General features: G+C 41.7%; 1 protein-coding gene across 3 annotated transcripts in view; it reads left to right on the top strand.

Moving 5' to 3' along the window:
* cttnbp2 (cortactin binding protein 2) overlaps positions 1 to 15,276 on the top strand; it is a 158,985-nt gene that overhangs the window by 123,979 nt on the left and 19,730 nt on the right. For all 3 annotated transcript variants that reach the window (XM_086009190.1, XM_086009191.1, XM_086009188.1), the window contains 3 exons: positions 1,929 to 2,028; positions 6,497 to 6,655; positions 14,577 to 14,764. In XM_086009190.1, the coding sequence (XP_085865316.1) occupies positions 1,929 to 2,028; positions 6,497 to 6,655; positions 14,577 to 14,764 (447 nt within the window). The remainder of the gene's footprint in view (positions 1 to 1,928; positions 2,029 to 6,496; positions 6,656 to 14,576; positions 14,765 to 15,276) is intronic.

Genomic DNA, 15,276 nt, shown 5'->3' with positions numbered 1-15,276 from the left:
GTTTAAGCTTTTTAAATTCTAAGATGTTTACAGTAAGATGAAAAAAATGCACTGGCTGATTTAGGCAGAGTATAATTTTAAAATCTGGATGAAATCCACTCTCCTCTCTTTCCCCCCCCCCCCACACCCCGCTCAACCTATATTTTTTGGAACTATAAACATAAGTTGGTAGACATAGGACTGTTTTCATCAAATATGAGATCTGTAGCACTCTAGCAAAAGTATCAGGTCCCAAGGAAGCCACTTATTTTGTGTTTTGCCCCTATCCATTTTGGATATACTAGTCAATCTCCTGTGACCTTGCACATGGGTTGTGTGTTCATGTGAAGCAGGGTTAGAGGGCGGCGGGTCATTGGGCCACGGCTTGCAGGTGTGATTCAATCTTTTTAAAGTCATACATTCTGTCCTCATTTTTATGTATGTTTTCATTATAAATTCTTATATCCACATTTATAACGAGACTGCCTATGCAAACTGGTTGGCCTGGAGTTTCCACGAGGTTGCACTTTTTTTTCCAATGCAGTTTGCCTGAAATCGGCCAAACCAGCGCAAAAGATCGGAAAATTTTAAGAGCAAATTACATTCAATGCAAATCGAGTTTCCGCCATCTTTTGCACTAGTTTAAAAAACATCGCACTAGAAACCGGCCCTGCCCACAAAACTGGCCACGCCCCCCAGAACGAATTAATCACCATTGGGAATTTCCACTAATTGCACCAGTTTTCCGGCCTTCGAGGAAACTCTTAAACTTAAGCTTTTTTTTTAGGTGCAAGGGCACTAATAGGCATGTTTTGAAAGCTTTTGAATATAATTTTTGAATTTGCTAAAACTGACTACTGTACACCAATATAACTAGCAAATGGTTCTGTATAGTTTTTTAAAAATAATTTTCAGTTATTTAAATTGGGTTACTCACAGGTGGTGGACTAGACACTGATTAAAAATGCTTTTTTTGTGATAAACCCATTTTTAGCTGTTATAATCAAACCACACACCAAGTTACCACTCTTAAATATATCGAGGAATATTTTTTTAAAGCACAATTTTTTTTTTAAATTATGCTCTAAAACACTGTGCTGGTCGATGGCAGATTTTACATTTGACAATTTGAGCGGAGACTTGAGAAAAGAAACCCTTCTCAAAATTAGCGCATTTTGCGCCTGGATCGCCGATTGTACCCAAGGCAGAAACTCCAGGCCCCTGTGTTCTAATTATACATCCTGTCAGTGGTGGCACTGCAGGACTTCCCCTAGTGAGAAGGTGTACTGAGTGCATGACAGCATTTAAATAAGCAGTTTCCATTGTAAATCTGGGCATCAGAAGCATAATGGAAAACATTGACCGAAACACTGCACAGTTTTAAGATTTTTAATATAATAGATTATGTTGTCAACTTGCTTCAATAATATTGTTATTTTATGTTTCTTTTGTGTGAGGTGCATATAGCAAAGGCTTGGAGCATGCTGACAATTGCCACTGGGCAGTGACATTTGCTGCTGTGACAGAGTAGGAAAAAATGGACATAAAATGTATCACTGTAGATAGTATGATGGTTATGGGTGTTGGATCCAAAGCACAATTCCATACAATGTAGGGTGTAATCTAGTTTTGGGTGGCAGTCGTAAAATGCTTAAATTTCACACATTATGTCGTCATCTGAACCAGGCATCGATGTGTTATCCCTAATGGGGTCCTTGATATGTTCAATCAAGAAGCAATCTTTCTGATTTGACAAAAGGATCAAATTCTGCATTGTATGGATTTGCAGCTGTTTGAAACTTCTGATCAGTCCATGGGATCCAAAATCCATAGCCACCTAAGAGAATACTACGTTAAAGAGTTTAAGTGGGTGTTACTTGTATCTTTCCTGACTGACCTGGAGGCTGCAGTTTGAAGTTAATTAGTCCACATTTTGCAATTCTCCACAGCACAAACAAGAAGCTGCTGGTTCCAGTTGTGAAATAATAAAAATTGAGATGGAAGCAAGTTCATCAAAGGACCAGCTGGTGGAGCTGTTTATTCAAAGTGGTAAGAGATCCATAATTGGGATTGACACACTGTAGTTTTGAAAATGTTGAGAAACTGCCAAGGAGAGAGGGTGAGTGTAGTCATTTCAAAAAAAAAAAAAAGATGCTTACCCTCAAAATAATTCTTTGAGAAATGTCTCCACTTGTTTGTGGGAACTCAACCCCAAGAGTTTAGTCACTATAATGACCTATATTATGTAAATATAGTCTGGAGTAGAATACCTATTCATCAGAGGGTCATTTTTTGTTGTTGTTCCTGGGATGTGGGCATTGCTGGCAAGGCCAGCATTTATTGCCCATCCCTTATTGCCCTCAAGAAGCTGGTGGTGAGCCGCCACCTTGAACTGCTGCAGTCCTTTTGGTGAAGGTACTCCCACAGTGCTATTAGGGAGGGAGTTTCAGGAATTTGACCCAGCAACGATGGAGGAACAGCGATATATTTCCAAGTCAGGATAGTGTGTGACTTGGAGGGGAACTTGCAGGTGATAGTGTTCCCATGCGCCTGCTGCTCTTGTCCTTCTAGGTGGTAGAGGTCATAGGCTTGGGAGATGCTGCTGAAGAAGCCTTGGTGAGTTGCTGCAGTGCATCTTGTAGATGATACACACTGAGATTGAGTTTTGTCTAATGAAGTAGTTATACAACATACTTTCTGATATAGATTTTATGTTGCCTGTGATTTATCGGTGGCACCTGAAATCAGTACAATTTTCTGCTAATTAAAGTGAGTTACACAATCATTGATTTACTCCCGAGAACAAAGTTCATCCTCTTTAATCTTGACTGATGTCCATTCTTGCAAGTTTTTAGAGCCAAATAAGAGAGAAAACAAAGTTTGATGCAGGCTGTTATAATGCTGCAGTAAACTGCTAGAATTTGTGTGGCTTACAAAACTACAGGTGAAAGGTCCTAGTGATTTTATAAAGTTTTTCAAAGTTTGAGAATGTATTTGTGAAATAATGGGAAATGCTACAGATAGATGCTGGTCTATAAAACTAACCTAGCAGTGGTTAAAACCTGAGCTTAAACACAAGAAGCAAAATGACATTAAGTTCAAATTAAGCAGTTTTGGTGTGGAAAAATACAGTAATCAGATTTCTCTACAAGACTGGTGTAAATTGCAGATTGAGAATACAAATTTAATTTAAAATTAAGGCTTTTGAGTGAGCTTTGAACATTTGACTGTTTAGAGTTCTTGACAAATTACTACATACTCAAAACTGTCTTAGAAAAAAATGTTTTGTGTTCTCCATTGAATAGTTTAATGTTATCATTATCTGGTTTGAAGCATGACAGGGCTGCATTTTATAGAGTGCTCCAAATATAATGAGTAACCCATATTGACTCATCCTTCAGCTTTTTTCCCTTGCTTGTGCGAAGCTGCTCATTACGGAAAGTTCACATTCTGTTAGCAATGCACCACAGGTTGGCACAGTATCATACTGTGCCACTGAATCACCCCTTCCTGTCCCTTTTATTAGATCTGTAACAAAGTAGAAAAAAGTTCTCTGGGGTTGAGTTTTGTTAATTCATCAGAAAGAAAACTCATTAACAACCTATCATTGCGGTGTCATTTTCTACGCTCTTCAAAGCTTCAGTGCAGCAAAGATGCCCATCTGGCATTTTACTGGGACCAGCATCGTGGGAACCATAGTGGGACTGATGCCAAATGGCTCCTTTAATAGTGAAGAATGAGTGAAAGGTAAACTGAACCTATTTGTAACTATGGGTGAGCTAAAGGTTGTTTACCTATTTCAATGAAAACCACTTATCATGCCATTTTAAATGAATTTTTTATTAAACAACAAACTTTCTTAAGCATTTCTATGTAATCAATCTTGTTTGAAATCCAAATGGAACCCATTTAATGTTCTACATTTTCCTTGCATAAACCACTTTGATTAAATGAGTTAGATAAAATCTGTCAATTGATTGAATAGTGGCAAATAAAATTCAGAATAGATAAGCAAAAGCTACTACACGTTTGAAGGAAAAACTGGGCAATAGACTTACTTTATGGATGGTAATAAACCAGATAAGGATGAAGTTGAAAGAGATCTATGGGTATTACTAGACTCCGTACATAAGGTGCAGGCTAACCTGGAACAGCAATTAACAACACATAGAATCCTGAATTATATTGCTATATAAATAAAGTGTAAGATGGAGGCTGTCATGCTGGCTACACAGTGGTCTGGTCAGGCTGCAAATTGAGTGCTATGTCAAATTTTGGTCACCAAGGCATGAGGAAATATTCACAGTTCGGAGGCAGTACAGAGAAGATCTAGGCTGATCTTTGTCAAGACTGAAGTCTATGAGAGACTGGAGAAACTTGGGCTCTTCAGCCTTGAAATCGGATAACTGAAACAAAGAGGCATTTGAGATATTATGTGATAATGGAAAAATATTATTAGTACACTACTTCCAGGTAAACCTTGACAGTTGGACAAAGAGGAATGGGCACAAACTGGTGAAAAACAGATTTTCTTTTATTCGTTTGTGGGATGTGGGCATCGCTGGCAAGGCCAACATTTATTACCCATCCCTAATTGCCTTCGAGAAGGTGGTGGTGAGCCGCCTTCTTGAACCGCTGCAGTCCGTGTGATGAAGGTACTCCTACAGTGCTGTTAGGTAGGGAGTTCCAGGATTTTGACCCAGCGACGATGAAGAATCGGCGATATACTTCTAAGTCAGGATGGTGTGTGACTTGGAGGTGGTGTTCCCATGCACCTGCTGCCCTTGTCCTTCTAGGAGGAAGAGGCCGCGGGTTGGGAGGTGCTGTCAAAGAAGCCTTGGCAAGTTGCTGCAGTGCATCTTGTAGATGGTACACACTGCAGCCACGGTGGAGGGAGTGAATGTTTAAGGTGGTGCATGGGGCGCCAATCAAGCAGGCTGCTTTGTCCTGGATGGTGTTGAGCTTCTTGAGTGTTGTTGGAGCTGCACTCATCCAGGCAAGTGGAGAGTATTCCATCACACTCCTTACTTGTGCCTTGTAGATGGTGGAAAGACTTTGGGGAGTCAGGAGGTGAGGCACTCGCTGCAGAATACCTAGCCTTTGACCTGCTCTTGTTGCCATAGTATTTATGTGGCTGGTCCAGTTAAGTTTCTAGTCAATGGTGACCCCCAGGATATTGATGGTGGGGGATTTGGCGATGGTAATGCCATTGAATGTTGAGGGGCAGCTTTGTCCTGGTTGGTGTTGAGCTTCTTTAGGACTGGTGTCAGGAAGTTCAACATTTGGATTGAACTTTTGGGCAGGTTAGTCGAGGCAAAAAAAAAACAGTCATTCCAGACATGGTTGAATGCTGTGATGGGTGATTGTAGGTTTTTCTAGATTGATAAGCTAACATGCATCGAATGCTCTTACTCATCCATACTTGGTTTGTGATTACGTAACATGAAGTAGCCAGTAAAACACTAATATTTCACATCCTAATTTTGAATTGCTGTGTTTACCCGCTGAGCATACTGACTTGAGAATAACTTTGATTAATTCCCCTTGTACTTACTACACAGCATGCCTGTTGTCCTCCTTTCTCACAGCTTTACTATTGACCTTCATGTCATGCATCTTTTTTTAAATGTTATTTCCATAGATCCATCACTTAATCTCAGATTTACCTGATAAAAATGAATCTGATAATATGTGTCCCATGGTATTATCAGGGTTTTGTTTGTATTCAGCTGAATACTTTTATCAACACTGTGGTGTTACTGGCATTTATAACAGCATTATTCACTAACTTTTCATTATGGATCATAATCTTAAACAATAGCTTGCTTGAAGGGCCACTTTCAGGAATGTTTCAATATGTTATAAAGCAGATTGATGAGACATGGGTCGGTGTCCATAATTTGTCACATGATGAGCTTCTGCTTTCAGTTGTGCCATAGTTGGAATTTGCTAAGTGGCCATTCACTTGTGCTGTTAATGCTGGGCCTTGCTGTTGCCTCTTAAAGCTTCCCTTGAGTTCCAAATCTAACATTCCACAGCTGGTCAGGCAGTGAATAGAGGTCCAAGACAATTGCAGCACATCTGAGAGCCATGGATGAAGGAAAGGTTGGCCACAGGTGGCTCCTGGACCATAGTATAAGTACCACAAGTTTGTTAGAGCAAGGGCTTCATATTTTACTGTCACAAGTAATAGAAATAATCATATAAATATTTTTTGACTTTTTGACTTCTAAAACTGCTCTGAACTTCTCAATTATTTAAAAAGCCACAGTGAAAGTTGCACTGGTAATTGCATATTAGCTATATTAAAATCTAATTTTATTATTTAATTTTTAAAAGTTAATGATAATTTTAACCATTTGTGATAATTCTGTTTACCTCCTGTTTTGTTTTTCTTTAGCTTCTATAGAAAGCCATGAATCTGAAATTAAGTGCAATCCTTTTTTTGCCAAATAGTATAACAACTTTTATCAAAGCACATTACTAGTTTTTAAACACTGCTGTTAACATGTTCTAGGTATCCTGGTTCCTTTGAGACAGTCCTCAGTTACTGAGAAGGTAACTGTTGTCCTAATGGAAAACCTGGAGATAGCTACCTCGCTTTCCGAGTTTCTGGGCGAGCTACTGGATGCCCTAGAAAACCGCGGTGCAGAAAATCCCTGCACTTTCCAGCATGGTAAAGTATCATTGTCTATTTTATATATTCACTGAATTACAAATGAAAAAAATCCTTAGAAATGGTTTGAAAAGTGACAAACTAACAACTTGCAGCTTCAGGATTTGGGGCTATTTTGTAGTGCATCATTTCACAACAGTAAGATGTGTCATCAGATGAGATTCAAACCTCTCATTTGGTTCATCTCATGAGGCAACTGTTCTTCATTCACACTGTAGGAGACTAACCTCGATTGGCAAATTCTGAAGGAAGTACATGCTGAACATGCACATGAAAATGTTATCTTGACTTTGCAGATAGGTGCTGTCACATGTTGTTTCCTACTCCAGAATTCAAGAAACCCCAGAGTCTGCTATTGTGTCAATTAAAATTAAGTGAGCATGTTTGGTGTCGACAATCTATAAAAAATAAAGTTCTTGGAAGCTTTAATCAAGGGTACTCAAGGAATGTGCTGATCAGCTGGCTGATGTCTTCACCGCCATCTTCAACCTGTCATTGGCCCAGGCAGTAGTCCCTACCTGCTTCAAGACCGCCACCATCATTCCTGTGCCTAAACAAGCGGCTGTGACGTGTCTGAACGACTATCGACCTGTCGCACTCACACCCATCATAATGAAGTGTTTCGAGAGACTGGTCTTAGCCCACATCAAAGCCAGTGTTCCTGCCTCCCTTGACCAACACCAGTTTGCCTATCGGGCAAACAGATCAACGGAGGATGCAATCACAACTGCTCTACACTCGGCACTGAATCACCTAGATGGTAAGGAGACCTACATCAGAATGTTGTTTATAGACTACAGCTCAGCATTCAACACTATCGTCCCCAACAAGCTGGCCACCAAACTCCAAACTCTTGGCCTGAACACTTCCCTCTGCAACTGGACCCTGGACTTCCTAACAAACAGACCCCAGTCTGTCAAATTAGGCAACCACACCCCCCCCCCCCTGACCCTGAACACGGGGGCCCCACGAGGATGTGTGCTGAGCCCCCTCCTCTACTCCCTCTTCACCCACGACTGTGTGGCTGTTAATGGTTCCAACACCATCATCAAGTTTGCAGATGACACCACGGTAGTAGGCCAGATCACCAACAACGATGAGTCAGCCTACAGGGAGGAGGTCCAGCATCTCGTGAAGTGGTGCGCCGACAACAACCTGGCCCTTAACACCAAGAAAACAAAGGAAATAATCGTGGACTTCAGGAAGTCCAAAGGCGGAAGTCACACCCCCATCCACATCAATGGGGCGGAGGTGGAAAGGGTGGCCAGCTTTAAGTTCCTCTCTGGTGAAGAAGGCCCAGCAGCGCCTATATTTCTTGAGGCTGAAGGGATGTAATCTGTCACCCCCGATCCTCTCTAACTTCTACCGCTGCACTATAGAGAGCATCCTGACAAGCTGTATCACGGTATGGTACGGCAGCCGTAGCTCCCATGACCGGAAAGCCCTGCAGCGGGTAGTCAAAACTGCCCAACGCATTACCGGCACCCGGCTACCGACCATAGAACATATATATCAGAAACGCTGCCTACGGAGGGCACGGTCCATCATCAAAGACCCTACCCACCCCAGCCACAGTCTGTTCGCCCTCCTACCATCTGGAAGACGCTACAGATGCATTCGCACCCGTACGACCAGATTTAGGAACAGCTTCTTTCCCAGGGCTGTCATCCTACTGAACTCCACAAATAAACACTAAAGCCTGCACATCTGCCGATGCACTTTATTATGGTCATATTTATGCTAATATATATGTACAAATGTATGTTGAAATGTTTAAGTGTCCTAATCCAAATTGTACACTCTCGGGAGCCGCAAGCCTACATTTCGTTGTACTGCACTTGTGCACTAACAATGACAATAAAAGTTGATTTGATTTTGATTTGACTAGTTTGTCATTTTTACGTGCAATAAGATGCTACCTCCTGAAAACCACGTAAAACATTTGTTCACTAATCGTAACAATTTTTTTTAACGAGCCATTTAAATAAAAAGCTCTAATAATGATGTAAAATGGATCAGATTCTTTTTAGATCAGAGGTTCCCAAACTTATTTTTTTGAGCCCCTCTTCGGCGATTCATGCCTCGTGCACGCCCCCCACTTTCTAAGAAACAGTGGATGGAACTTTCATCTTGGACAGGGACACGGTAGCGAATTGACTGCCCATTGTACACCCCGCCTGATTTTTCTTTCCACTGAGTTCACTGAGTATCACTACTGCCAGTTTTGCACCCCAACTGAAGGTGAAAGATCCGCCCAGTATTTTTTTCATAGATCATTACATCGGCTAACATAAGATCTGCAGTGATAATGGTACCAAAATCAAACTGGTACCCATACTATAAACACAGGACCAGACTAGGCTCAATCTGTGGAATGATAGTTATGGCACCAAACTGACCAACGGTTCCACCGCAGACCCAATTCACGTACGAACCAGGGTCAAGCAAGGCTGTGTCATCGCACCAACGCTCTTTTTGATCTTCCTTGCTGCAATGCTCCATCTCACCCTCAGTAAGCTCCCCACTGGAGTGGAGCTAATTTACAGAACAAACGGGAAACTGTTCAACCTCTGTCGCTTCCAGTCCAGATCCAAGGTCGTCCCATCCTCTGTCATCGAATTACAGTACGCATACGATGCTTGCGTCTGCGCTCACTCGGAGGTCGAACTCCAAACCATCATCAACACTGTCACCGACGCGTACGAGAGCATGGGCCTTGCACTAAACATCCGTAAGACAAAGGTCCTCTACCAACCTGCCCCCGCCACACAGTGCTGCCCCCCCCCCCCCCCCGATTATCAAAATCCACAAAAAAGCCTTGGACAACGTGGACCACTTTCCATACCTCGGGAGCCTACTGTCAACAAGGGCAGACGTCGACGACGAAGTCCAACACCACCTTCAGTGTGTCAGTGCAGCCTTCGGGGGGGTCGCCTGAGGAAGAGAGTGTTTGAAGACCAGGACCTCAAACCCGGCACTAAGCTCATGGTCTACAAGGCAACAGTGATACCCGCCCTGCTGTATGCCTCAGAGACATGGGCCATGTACAGCAGGCACCTCAAAGCACTGGAGAGGTACCACCAATGCTGCCTCCGCAAGATCCTGCAAATCCATTGGCAGGATAGGCGCACCAATGTCTGTGTTCTTGCTCAGGCCAGCATCCCCAGCATCGAAGCTTTGACCACGCTCAATCAGCTCCAATGGACGGGTCACATTGTCCGCATGCCCGATACGAGACTTCCAAAGCATGGATTTACAAAAGGTAAATCGTGCGTGACTAATCTATTGGAATTTTTTGAGGATGTAACTGGCAAAATAGATAAGGGAGAACCAGTGGATGTGGTGTATTTGGACTTTCAGAAGGCTTTCAATAAGGTCCCGCATAAGAGATTAGTGTGCGAAATTAAGGCACATGGGATTGGGGGCAAGGTATTGACTTGGATAGAGAACTGGTTGGCTGATAGAAAGCAGAGAGTTGGAATAAACGGGTCGTTTTCCGAGTGGCAGGCAGTGACTAGTGGGGTACCGCAAGGATCGCTCCTAGGACCCCAGCTGTTCACCATATACATTAATGATCTAGACGAGGGAATTGGATGTAATATCTCCAAATTTGCAGACGACACAAAGCTGGGTGGGAGGGTATGCTGTGAGGAGGATGTCGTGAAACTCCGGTACGATTTGGACAGGTTGGGTGATTGGGCAGAAACATGGCAAATGCACTATAATGTGGATAAACGTGAGGTTATCCACTTTGGTGGCAAAAACAGGAAGACAGATTATTATTTGAATGGCAATAGATTGGGAGAAGGGGAAGTGCGAAGAGACCTGGGTGTTCTTGTGCACCAGTCACTGAAGGTAAGCATGCAGGTGCAGCAGGCGGTTAAGAAGGCAAATGGTATGTTGGCCTTTGTAGCAAGAGTGTTCGAGTACAGGAACAAGGGTGTCTTGCTGCAGTTGTACAGGGCCTTGGTGAGACCGCGCCTTGAGTATTGTGTGCAGTTTTGGTCGCCTTATCTGAGGAAGGACATTCTTGCCATGGAAGGAGTGCAGCGAAGATTCACCAGACTGATACCTGGGATGGCAGGAATGACGTATGAGGAGAGATTGTGTCAATTGGGCTTATACTCACTGGAGTTTAGAAGATTGAGAGGGGATCTCATCGAAACCTATAAAATTCTGTCAGGCCTGGACAGACTAGATGTAGGAAGGATGTTTCCGATGGCCGGGGAGTCCAGAACCAGGGGTCATAGTCTAAGGATAAAGGGTAAGCCATTTAGGACTGAAATGAGGAGGAATTTCTTCACCCAGAGAGTGGTGAACCTGTGGAATTCTCTGCCACAGAGGGCGGTGGAGGCCAGTTCATTAAATATATTCAAGAAGGAGTTGGATATATATCATAAGGCTAAAGGGATCAAGGGATATGGGGGGAAGGCAGGGACAGGGTACTGAATTTGGATGATCAGCCATGATCTCATTGAATGGCGGAGCAGGCTCGAGGGGCCAAATGGCCTACTCCTGCTCCTATCTTCTATGTTTTTATGTTAAAACAAGCGCTCTACTCGGAGCTCCGGCACGGCAAGAGAGCCCCAGGTGGGCAGAGGAAACGCTTCAAGGACACCCTCAAAGCCTCCTTGGAAAAGTGTAATATCCCCACCGACACCTGGGAATCCCTGGCCCAAGACTGCACAAAGTGGAGGAGAAGCATCCGGGAAGGCGCCGAACACCTCGAGTCTCTTCACCGGGAGCAAGCGGAAGCGAAGCGCAGGCAGTGCAAGGAGCGTACATCCACCCACCCACCCCTTCAACCACCGTCCGCCCCACCTGTGACAGAGACTGTAGGTCCCACATTAGACTAATCAGTCACCTGCAAATTCATTTTTAATGTGGAAGCAAGTCATCCTCGGTTCTGAGGGACTGCCTAAGAAGAAGAAGGGAGAAGAAGGAAGAATATCAAACTGGTACCCATACTATAAACACAGGACCAGACTAGGCTCAATCTGTGGAATGATAGTTATGGCGCCAAAAAAGGCCATTATAAGTAATTTTTAAAAAAAAACTCTCCCTGCAATAAAAATTGCCACGGCTTGGCCTAGAATCAAGGCGCTAGATCTAACTGCCCGAGATATTCCCCGACATTAATTTTTACCTTGCTCTGTGTACATTGAATGCATCCTGGTGGTGAGTGGACCCCACGCCACCGCCAGCTACTGCAGCAAGTGTTAGATGAGGCCCTGGAGCAGCAACAAGTAAACACACACACCAGTAGGAATGCTGCCACTTCCAGCACCTCTCTGGCAACCTTCACATGATCCCGGCCTTTACTTTGTGAGTGCCTCGCATTGTGACTGCTGTCCAAGTCGTTGCTGCAGTCGTCCCCTCCAGCAGGAGGAGCAGGATGTTCAGCCATTCAGGGTCCCGGCTGTGTGTACCCGCACACTTACTTGAGCCCAGCTCGAGCTCCAGCTTGCCCCTGTTGCTATTGAAACATGAACCTAATAACCACACGCGACCCCAACTGCAGGAAAACAGCAACAAGGTTCACCTTTCACTGGATTGGCATCATTCCTGGGTGCTGTTTATTAAATGCATCCAACTAACATTTCTTCAGATCTAGTGTGGTTCTTACCCACCCACCCCCCCCGCACCAAAAGCCTCATTGCACCCCCCAGTTTGGGAACCTCTGTTTTAGACCATTCATAGAAATCAACAGTGTAAGTATTTTGTTTTTAAAATTGCATTTTTATAAAGTAATATTCTATAGTTTATACCTTTTACAATGAATAATGGTAGCTTTTTAACTTAGTAATGTCCATTTGGATGCACTAGACAGTTAAAAAAGACACTAGTTTTATCAGCGTAGTTAAATATTGTGAAAGATCGCTCTGCAGTTTCTTTAGGGAATACACTTGCGATTCTAAAATTATGCAGAATTTTAAAATGCACCCCCACCCAAAAAAAAAGATTTTACACAAATGTAGTGTGCTGTAATTGCTGTGGGTTAAATTTGAAAAGAGTGAAAACAAAATGAACTTTCAGTTTACATAGCCATTATCCTCAACTATAATTGAACAGACTCTGCAGTCGCCACACTTCTGTGTCATAATTCGATTTCAGAATGCTTCGCCTGTTAATCTAATGTCTAGTGAACATTACCATACCAAATTGGAAAATAAATCAAGAAGTCCTTGTGCTGGAACACTTTTATTGCTGTACTGTACTTTTCAACTGGGTTAAGCCAAATATTTGCAGATCATTTACTTGTTGTGTTCTGGTTGCTGCAGAGGTATATGTTCTAATTAAACATTCCTACAAAGCACAAGGATTTACTCTGATGTAAATAGGTGTGTTTTGTTTTTGAGCATATTTATGCTTTTCTACCTGCTAATTGATATTTCTCACTAAAGCTGTAAAATTTATGTTGAAGTGAAGAACTGCACTTGTTTGAGTTACATGTGTTTGTAGTCCTTGTGAGATATGCAAGGAAATTCTGGGACACCAATGGAAAATTCAAGGAAGCTATTTAAAAATTGTTCCAACTGTACTGATGATTCTATATTCTATTAAATATTCCTTTCTACTTTAGCACTTAAAAATATATCATAGCCGTGTAGTAAAAATAGCTTCATAAGCATGCCCCCAAGTCATTAAAGGTTCATTGGCAAAATCCTGAGATCAGATCTAACCTGGAAACTATCTTAACCTAAACGGAAAATGTTCAAATTCAGTCTCTAAATTACCATTCAATAATCCACCCTTGACCATTTAAAATGTAGTTAAGAATATATCTCTGTTGAGAAGCATTTGCTATCCTACTCCAAAACACACATTTTCTGTATTTATGTGAATTTTATTGTTATTTCCTTGACTTATACCCATGTGTATTTGTAGGATTTGTTTAAATAGGTGTATGGGGTATAAATGATAGAGAATGGAGGTTCAGCCATAAATTGCTCTCTTCCCCATCCCCTTTTAATAATGGAAATTGGCAGTTAATTGAGAATCCTTACATCTTTGTCTTTCAAATGTGGACAACATAGCAATGTCATAGCCTTGGGAATGTAGGCAAGTACAGTACAAATAACAAAAAAATACATGCAGTTTTGTTCTTTAAAAAAGATGAAATGCAAATAACAAGAAATATGTGATGTTGGCATCTTGTATAGCACTTTGTCCTGCAAAAATGTGCCTAATTATTGCAATGTAAATAATGGAAGTTCCACTTGTATTTGCTTTGTACATTAAAAAGCTTCTGTACATCTGCTTCCATAATAGCAGCAGCAATTTGGCGAAAAATAATTAAATGCTAAAAAAAGAGGCAGCCTACCAGCTCTCGTGTAGAATTTCAATTTGAAGCTGAGTCATCAAACTCCGCTTTAATTTCTGACTGCGTTTCAGTCATTCTAAACTGGGTGTCTGATTGCTTCATGCTCCATTTGGGGGATGGAAGGGGATGTAGAGATAAAGGGGGAATTGCAGTAGGGAGCTCCTAAAATGAACAGTATACATTTTATTTCATATTGGCTGATGCACAGCAGAACTGACGGTGGCCTTGCACTTCAGGTAGATGTAGAAAAGGGGGCAGGAGTGAAAGCTTAAGGAAAGTAGGGAAATAGACTGTTGCCTCTTTGAAAACATTAAAAGAGCTACAGTCTAATTTTGGGTAAATTACATTTTCTATTAAGCCAAGTTCTGGATCTTTGATTCCTGATTGAAATGTAAAGGGAATTATTAAAAGCATAGGCGTTAATTTTTTATGTTGCTAATGCCTGAAATAGTGTCTCAATATTATAATGATGCTGAAGTAGTGTAATACTTATTCGCATCCTTAGTAAGAAGATCCATTCAACAATTTTAAGTCCATTTCTGCACAGAGATAAAGCTACCTGTTGGTTTACATTTTATTGATACTTCTGATTTACAGTTGATGGGACTTCAGATACCTATTACTTCCAAGAAAATAGTTTTCTGATCGGGACAATGGCAAAGATGAGGCTTCAAAGTTCAGACTTGATGGTGCAGCAACATTTTCGATGGGTTCAGCTTCGATGGGATGTGGAGCCTATCAGTGGTTTGCTTCAGAGGTTCCTCAAAAGACAAACTATTCACAAGGTAAGAAAACATTGTGCTGACAGAAAATGATGTTGATTTGTTGTTGTATAAATAAAGATTATACTAGTTGAGCTGACTTTATAGTATTTGCATTTACAAATTTTCAGAAAAGAGAAGCATGGTGGTTTATTTTTGTGATTTTTAAATCCTCTCATGTTAATGGGGTCAATTTATCAGTTAACTGTTTATCTAGCAAATATAGCCAGGACAGCAAATTAGGGGTGTAATTTACCTTCAGTCCTTATTCAGAAACTTTAGAAGATTTGCATCATTTTATAGCTGCCATTTTATACGGAGATCCTGTAACTCCTAGCCGCATTTCATTACTATTACTGAGTATTTTTTTGAAAAGCAAGAATCTGAAAGCTCGGAAATCTAATCTAAACCCATATGCAAAATGCCTTCTCTAAATCTCTGTTTATATGGATGTAGTTAAATCTAGCTGAATTCTAAATAGCTATTGCTGGTCAAAAGTAAAATGTATTGTTTAATATTACAGATACATTACTAAT

This window comes from Somniosus microcephalus, chromosome 16 (assembly GCF_052327205.1).
Source record: "Somniosus microcephalus isolate GS21.2 chromosome 16, FLI_Smic_1.0, whole genome shotgun sequence".
NCBI classification, from domain to species: Eukaryota; Metazoa; Chordata; class Chondrichthyes; order Squaliformes; family Somniosidae; genus Somniosus; species Somniosus microcephalus.
This window is presented reverse-complemented; position numbering and strand designations above follow the sequence as displayed.